Source organism: Penaeus vannamei, chromosome 16 (assembly GCF_042767895.1).
Source record: "Penaeus vannamei isolate JL-2024 chromosome 16, ASM4276789v1, whole genome shotgun sequence".
Lineage (NCBI taxonomy): Eukaryota > Metazoa > Arthropoda > Malacostraca > Decapoda > Penaeidae > Penaeus > Penaeus vannamei.
The window spans coordinates 42,187,352-42,196,291 of NC_091564.1; the positions used below are offsets into that span (position 1 = coordinate 42,187,352).

General features: G+C 38.2%; 1 protein-coding gene across 1 annotated transcript in view; it reads right to left on the reverse strand.

Annotated features, from left to right (window-relative positions):
- Wdr62 (WD repeat domain 62) overlaps positions 1–8,940 on the reverse strand; it is a 43,304-nt gene that overhangs the window by 19,046 nt on the left and 15,318 nt on the right. The window contains exons 3-9 of the mRNA XM_070131493.1: positions 6,394–6,609; positions 5,740–5,922; positions 5,413–5,573; positions 3,669–3,804; positions 2,926–3,126; positions 1,159–1,337; positions 584–737 (exon numbers count right to left, since the gene is read on the reverse strand). Coding sequence (XP_069987594.1) covers positions 584–737; positions 1,159–1,337; positions 2,926–3,126; positions 3,669–3,804; positions 5,413–5,573; positions 5,740–5,922; positions 6,394–6,609 — 1,230 coding nt within the window. The remainder of the gene's footprint in view (positions 1–583; positions 738–1,158; positions 1,338–2,925; positions 3,127–3,668; positions 3,805–5,412; positions 5,574–5,739; positions 5,923–6,393; positions 6,610–8,940) is intronic.

Below are 8,940 nucleotides of genomic sequence, written 5' to 3' on the forward strand. Positions count from 1 at the left end.
AAAGCTACATATATCTTTGCAATATAACTGATCTTGCTAACTGCTTATGCATAGTTGAAATCCCCATACCATCAACAGAACCTAATAGCTGAAAACAAACTCTTTTTATGCCCTAAATAAAAAACATGCATTGACCTAATGCTGCCTGGGAAGACATAAAGGTAGACATTACATCCACTATGATCTTCATTTATCAATTGTGATAGTACTTCTGATCTAACATGTTTTAAACTTTCCTTGATTTTCAGAAATATCTTTTGAATTCATACTACTAATAGCTTTGTTAACAGCATTGTTATAATCATAATGTCAATAACATTTTTCCCATTAAGTCAAGGAAAGGGAAAATTACTTAAGGAAAGGCAAGGCTTATGTGCAAAACCAATTCACAAAACAAAACTATAGTAGACCTCACATTTCCCAGCAGCAATAGGTTAACACCCGTAATGCATATATATCCTATCTTTATAAGAATAAATCAGAGCACAAGATGATGAATAAACAACACCTTTTTTATGTACAGCAGATATTAGTTTAAATAAAGCATGCCTACATAACAAGCACAACTAAATCATCATATTACCTGATCGACAGCAAACACGTGGATCAACCTGTCTCGTGACGCCGACGCAAGGAACTTGTGGCCAGTGTCTGGGCGGGAATACTCAAGGCTCAACACCTCGGCATCATGAGCTTCAATTTTGCAAAGCTCATCCAGAAATTGCAATTCATGCACTCTGTTGGCAGAATTTAAAGTTCAAATGGAAATCAAAGACTTGATTAAAGGGCATGCAGTGTTCACAGAAGTCTAATCACTAAAGGGGAATCCAGAGAAATCTTTCATATCTAAAGGCAAGACTAATGTTGAATAGGAAAAAATTGACAGGACCATTAACTCTTCTGCATATTGCTTTTTACACACACTCACAAGCACACGTACACACATACACATACACACGTGCACAGACAAACAAATCTATATGGATAGAAAACATATTTCAAAAATCTACAACTACCAAAAACTCAAAAAGGTTTTCTTTTTACATAAAAAGAAGAAAAAAAAATCATCAAAACAAAGTGAAAATTGGGGGGAGAGGGGTAAAAAAAAAAAAAATCCTTCCTCCTTCCTCCTTTCCTCCAATCGTTCCCAATCCTGACCTGATGTTTCCGGCCCGGTCTCCAGAAGCCAAGTGCTTGCCGTCAGGGCTCACTCTGATGCACCTGACGCCGTTGCGGGAATCATACGAGGTGTCATTCCTATCCCCACCTTGAGGGTTAACATCTGTGTCTTTGATGAAACCCAACTCTGGGTCCACATATATGATTTTGAGCAGTTCCTATGGGAAAAGAAAGAAAAGCATCTGGCAACAGGCCTAAAGCTTACAGCAGCAAAATCACAATTGAATGAGGCTTTGAAGGTATGCAAGCAAATTACTTGTACGTACTAAAATACACGTTTCTGGACCTACTTCAAAATTTTGTCTAAAAAGAGTGAGGAACTCTGGTTTGGCAAGAAATTCCAACACATGTTACATCAAAAAATGCAAAAACCTACGTGATAAAAGTCCTAGTCTTTCAAAACATTTTACATTAAATGTTTTAAAACAATAATTGCAACTCTCCAAAACAGCAAGTTTTAAATGTTCCACTATAATTCAGCTTTCTTATATCCACACTATTTCCAATGTGAGTAAGGAACATCATAAAGAGATAAACTAAAGTAACATTAATCAATAAATACACGATTGGGGTCCTTTCCAGAAAAAGTTTATAACTTTGTCATAATACTTCTTCATTAAATATTTCTACAAAACATAGCATTTAGTCCATAGTTCTGAAATTAACAAAAGCTTATCGGTTCTTTGTACATTTCAGTGCAATGAAGTCAAGTTCAATTCTTTTAAAATGAGATCCAAGTCCATAGCATCATTTTTTCCGAAGTGCACTTAACCCAACGACCTCAGATGGCATGATGTACATGCCATGTCCACTCTAATTTTGGTTTTAATTGAGCTTACACAGACATGGATCCACAAGAGCTTTTTCATCACAGAGTCAATCATTAGTATCCTTTTCCTTAATTTTGTGTAAGATTCATTTTCCTCATTTTATCATCTCTGTTGTTAATAGTATTTGATAACATAATACCAGTCATAATATCAATAAAAGTATCAGTAGAAGAACTCTTTAGTGGCTAAGCACTTGTGGAGCCATCAGTGTGCAACAAAATTTAGCTAAAACCATCAGTGGACAGTACATAAATCCATGGTCAGTGAGTTAAACAAAATCATTTATGTGTACTGCAGTTAAGTGATGAAAGCAATTTGTATCTTACCACTTCAGTGTCCTGTAATGGGCAAAAGCGGTGCAAGCAATTCAAGAGAATTCATAACAACTTCTAACCTTTGTTTCCTCATTTGTCTGCTTTATGTGAAGAATTTCTTTTAATCTACAAATTGGTTTGGACTGCAAATTAATTTACTCCTCCTTAAACAGAATCTAACTCTTTCTTATGCTTCTAGATCATTAATGGTTTTGATGCATCATTTCTACAGCAACTACCATATTTGCTATAAGTATTTTACTTCTGATAATGGTATAATGACTACCAAATATGAATTTCATAACTATTAGCAAAATATTTCAAAGGTTAATACATATCAAGGGATTACTTTTAACATATTAAACATTTCTATACAGTATGTCATTGAGGTACCTCTTCTAATTCATACTCTTGTATTAACTGAGTCTGGCAGCAAAAGATATTTTAAACATCTTACTCCACAATGTAACTTTTAGTAAGGCAGCACAACAAAAAGATCAAAGGTTCTAGAAATATAGTAAAAAAAAAAAAAAAGAAAGGAAAAAAAAATCAGAACACGCTCCAATTTCTAATCAGTTCAGGAGAAGGATAACCCTACTTACAGTGCTGTAAATATTCCTCTTATATAGAGTATTTGAGGGCATGGCAGAGTCAATATTCCAGACTCGGATTGTGTCGTCGGAAGAGCAGGTGATGAAGGACCCAGGAGGCATCACCCCTTTTCCGCCCTCTCCCTCTGTGGGGTAGGTTTCCACACCCCATATGCAGGCAGAATGGTACAGGTAGGAGTGGGACTTTCCAACCTGTTATGGATAAAACATATTATGTACAAATTTCAAAGTTCTATTACTTACTCATGGTTGCTTGCATCTAGTAAACTAGAATTACACACTTCAGTGTAATATAAAATTATGTTCCTGTGTTTTCACTGTGCAGGTGCAACACCAAATTAATTGTGAGACACATCACTCTAAACAAAAAAAGCAAATAAACACAGTTTAATACTGAAACTAAATCAAAACAAAATGTTGGATCTCCAATACTTTACTTAATTTCAATTTCTTAAGGAATATTTCTCATAATCAATTAATGAAATAAAACTTGTCAACATTTAACATTTTCATTTTCCAATATATTGATAATTACTTTTACAAAAAAGTTAAGAAAATGTTACAAATTACTGTCACAAAATTATGAAAGGGATCTCTCTACAATCTCTATCTACTTAACAAAATATCATAATGATTTAAGTACTGAAGCCAAACTTCAATATACTTTTGCAAACTTTTGCTCTGCTATTTAACGCAGACTATCTTTATGGCAAGGTAGTGAAAAATATACGTACCCTCTTTATATCCTTGACATCCCACACATACATGGAATGGTCATTATAAACAGCCGTCACTTTGTGGTTGTTTTCATCAAAGGATACAGCTATGGTGTCAGGGTACTTGGCATTGTTTGGGTGAGCGGCCATGTGACTGCATAAGAAGAGCATGCGTTTCTTAATCAAGTGTGAAATGGATCACTCGGGGGGAATATTAACTGTGAAAATATCTAAAATATTCTAAAAAAACTAAAAATCACAAAAACAAAAGAATAAGAAGAACAAGAAGAAGGAGAGTACGATGAAGAAGGTATAAAGGAAAATTAATTAAAGAAGGCAAGGATCAATACTTCTCTTGAAAAGGTCTCACATTCAAGACGTGAACAAAGCATGCAATTTCCTTCCTATTCAGAGTGTATGGGTGTCTTAACAGTAGATGTGAAATATCACACAAAGATCGCACACTTGTTTGGTGAGTCTATGGTGCCCTTCCTTTACAAGACTGTCTACCCTTTTAACCATTAATACACCAGCACAGGCGTCATCAGCAGTACATTAATGCATTAGGAGGTTCTCAACCATTATAACTGCCATCAAATAATTCCTGTGCTATCTTTTAAGATATGGTGTCAACATCGAGACACTTAAATGCAACAGCACAGCAACGTCCTGGATGGCCATACTTCCAAATGTCCTACTTGGTGAATGCTACAAAGAAACCAAACGATGCAAGTACTGGATAAAAAGGGTTGGTTCCGATAGTGAGTTCTGGTGCTTTTGCTTCCTTATTTCATAATTTTGGTAGCATCTGGGGTGACAGTGATATAAAAGCAAACTGCATTCGAATCTCAAAATAATAAGGAATGCATACTTTGCTGCAGGTAGTGAAGAAGGATACAAAATGAAGATGTTACATACCAATTAGGTGTTACATTACTAATTACTAACACAATGGTAAAAAGTAGTTAGAACTAGCATGAAAACTGAATCTATCTGGAGCACATCACAAAGCATAAAAAAGTTTATCTGCATTCATAATAGATTTTGCTTCATTCCTTAGACAATTCTTATATAATAGTCTTTCAACATCCATAGCACGAGATCTGAAATGTACACTTAGAAGCGACTTCAAGCAATATGCATTTTGCACTCACAAAATGGAGAAAAAAAATCCTGTTACTAAATATCATGCACCTTCACATGACTATAGATACTTTACATAATCAATGACTAACAAATGACCTAAAAAAAATTCCCAGATATACACGTGAGCACACCAGAGATTTTTCCTGAAGTCCTAACTATGGAAAAGATACACAAGCATAAGCAGCACAAGTGGGAAAAAGGGAAAAAGAAAAACAATGAAGAAAGAAGGTCCTCCTAATACAAAAGCATAATAAATTACCCTAATTACATCTTATATTACTTAAGTGGCTAACTCGAAGGCATAATAAACCCTCAGGGGGCACCAAAAACATACAATTACTAATGTCCTCACTTCAAATATCTTTCCTTATGTTTTTCATTTTCTCTAAATGAAAGTGATAAACTTTTCAATGCTAAAATTTTAAGAAAACACATACATTCCAAGCAAACAGATCTTATCACATCATAAAAATTCTATACTTTTTAATAAAGTGATTAAAGTTATATCTAAAAATAATTCACAATCAGTTAGGCCTTTATCACAGACACTAGAAAAAAAATTAATTAAACTAAATATAAAATACACACAAAACAATATGTAGTCCACTTTACGTACCTGATAGTTAAACCTTTTGATACATCTACACCAAGGTAGTGCGTGCGAGGCAGGGTGGTGATGAATTGGAGATTATAAGGACTGAAGCATCGGATAATACCTTCAGCACAGCCTACAAAGATATATTCCTCCCCGGCCACCACACAGTTTGCACTGGATGTCTGAACAGGGAAAAAAAAATGTTCTCTTTTCAATATCAATCAAGTCAAATAAGACTGACAATCTAAGAAACCTAATGATAATAAAGCAATTAACCAGAACAACAAAATTTAAGTCCTAAGAAATAGTAAAGAACAATTTACAACAGAAAACTGCACTCATACTTACTCTCAGCTCCACCCACTTGTCTAGCAGCCTTCGGTTATTGAATTCACACAACAAGCCAGACTTGGTGATGGCAAAAGTAGAGTCTCCCATATCACCACGTCCACATGCGACATCACAGAAATAGTTGTTCCTCTGTTCTCCAAGAATGGCAGACCGACCAGTCAGGGGTACGGGCTCCTTAAACTGTGAAAAAGAGGCAAAGATGAGAATGTTGTATTCATCTACATCTGGCTATTATATTTAAATTTTATACAAATGACCTTACTTTCTAAAATTTCATTTATCACATAAAAACTGACTTGGTAAATAAAGCGCTCTTAATTATTCCTCATATCAGCAACAGTTCTTCATATTACTCTCTTATAGTAAACCCTCATCTCACATAGGAATACTATTCCCCCGCCCCACGCTTTGCACAAAATTTATATAAATGTGCTACTATAAATTTGAGTGTTTGCTATCTAAGAGAAGTGCCCCCATTTTGCAGAATATCACGATGTACTTCATGATGTAATGAAAATTGCATGGAAAACCAAAGAATTAACCAAGATCAGAATTAACTATGTATCTCCATCAACTGAATTATTCCACCAATCCACACGAAACATTTCTGTCCTCACTAAAGAACATCCTTACCACTTTCAGACGACTCACCTTGGAGCCTCGCGCCACTTCAAGGTACCAAAACTTCACATGGCGGTTTCCTACAGTAACAAAATAAGAGCCATTCTCTGCGAAGCTGATAGCCTTGACCTTGCTGGAAAACTTGTTGGAAGCGACTTTTACTCCTCCTCGCCAATCCCACACATTGACAATCATGTCATGCTGGGATCCTACGGAGACTACATACTTCTGAGTTGGAGAAAATGCCTGAAAAAAGAAAAGAAAAAAAAAAGTACAGTTAAATAAAGTTGAATGAGCTCTAACATCATTTATAAAATGCATATCAGTAAGAAATCTTAGGGTCATATCCTGCTTTATGTTGCATCAACCATAACATAACTAGCGAACTTATTCAGTTCCTTAAGAAAAAAAGAATCTCAAGATAGGAGGATATTAACAAAGTTATGGGCTGGGGAAGAGAATTATAAAGGAAATTAGAAAGGGATGTGAAAGACAACAGGGAAGCTTGAGATATGAAAAAAATAGTCTGTTTTCATTTACCTAGTAAAGACATCAGCCACACTTAACTTTTCTTTGATATGCTTCAAGGAGTTTTACTTACTTTACCAGAACTATTTTTTTTACTAACGGGATATCTAAAACAATTGACTACATCACACGAAAAATATCTAAAGCAGAGACATCATTTAACCTCCCTTAAAATGGTAGGATACATTTTCTTGTATCATTATTATTGCTATTATTGCTATTATCATTATCATTATCATATTATCATCATCATGGGGTGCTCTCTGCAGTAATTATATAATTTTTTATCATAGATCTAAATACACATTCTATTCTATTATAAAATGGTAAATACTCTTTGGGAAGAAGAAAAAATAAAATAATCAAAGGGGGGGAAGAAACAAGATAGTTAGATAAAGCAAGAGTAAAAGAAGAAATGATGAATTGGAAGGAAAAAGACGATGAGAGGGTCCTCACTGCGAAAGGAGATGCATGGTCCCCCAACACAAATACCCGATAATTGCGGCGCGGTTAGAGCTATTTGGCTATTCTGGCTTCACACTCCCTGTGGTCTTGTCGCTATTAAATGTTTTGCGTAACCCGAGCACCACGCGCGGGATCGGGGCCCGCATCCGCACATCCTTCGGTCGCCATGGTAACTGAGACGCTGCGCATACGGGTGGACGCCGCAATATGACACCGGACGCTTTGCCTTTGGCCAGCCTTACACGACCATTCGACCACTCGTCACGTTTCATTTCTTTTGTTGTAGGCGAGGGCGCAACCCGAATGAAAAGGGTTTTTATTACTAATTAAGTTCCTATTAGTTGCTATCGGTGTCATGGCATGTAGTAATTCTTAAGCTAATCTGCGATGGATGTAGTCAGGATCGCAATCACACTGATATCAGGCTCAGGAATCGCAAAAAATAGGGAGGAGGCCAAAATAATTCTGCGCACCTGGTGTTGGACTTGTTACACAACACAAGGTTTAAAGTAATAATAAAAACGCACGTACAAGATGACTCCTACTTTAGCATTGAAATCACCAGCAGGTGTTTACATAGACGCGCGTGGGAGAACCTGTCGCCCTTCTGCCACACCCTCTCCCCTTCTCCCTTTCCACCCTTCCTTCCTTCCTTTCCCCTTTCCTCTCCGCTCGTCCTCCCTCTCCTTCCTCCCCCATCTTCCTCTTCCTCTGCCCGCCTCCGCGTCATCCTGCCGCCATAAGAACCAAACCATTCGACAGGATATCCACGAGTTCATATATTGGTAAGCCTATTCATGGAAATGACGTTCTACTCCCATGCCAAAGAAAACAAAAATCGTCAGTCCTTCTCACGCTGGTATATCCTCACCCCCCCCCCACCTTCCCATTAGCTAAATGACATCTTTCTTCATCCTAACTAAACAATGGCCTCTTCTTCCTCCTCCCGCGCCAGCACACGGGGATTCAAGGTCTGGCTACCAGGACTCCCCTTGTCCTGGAGCCAACGCCACCCATTTGTGTAATGGAGGTCCATACATGGGTTGAGAGCAAGGAGTGGAATGTCCTCCTTGTAGGTTCTCCCTCAACCAGTCCCTACCGCCCCTTCATACGTGTTCAGCAAATTATTCATGTTATGTAGTCTCGGTCACCTCGTTGTTCCATTTTCACGCGGCGAAACGGGTCTACAACTTCATCTCTTGATTCTACCCAAAGTCCAGCCCTTCCCTCCCTTCGCCTTCCCATTCCTGTGCCCTTCCCCTAGCCCTGATCCAGCCCGAACTGCCCTCGCCGGCCGCCGCCCTCGCACCGCGGTCAGCCACAGGGTGTGGCGCCCTCCGCCTCCCGCTAACAAATGCCCCCCGAACGACGTCCATCGACACTGTTTACCTAGGAGTCACAGCCCGATGGTATCCGAGGCGAGGCCGGAGGAGCCTCGGCGGGTAGCCACAATCTGCTACCTTACACCGCGGGCCGTCCTCAAGCCTTGCCCTTCGGTCGGCGTGACATCCTACGCCTGCGCAACCGCTCGAGATCTCCTGCCGGCGGTGGTGCGTGGGTGCCGAAGGTTGGTCCTCATTTCCA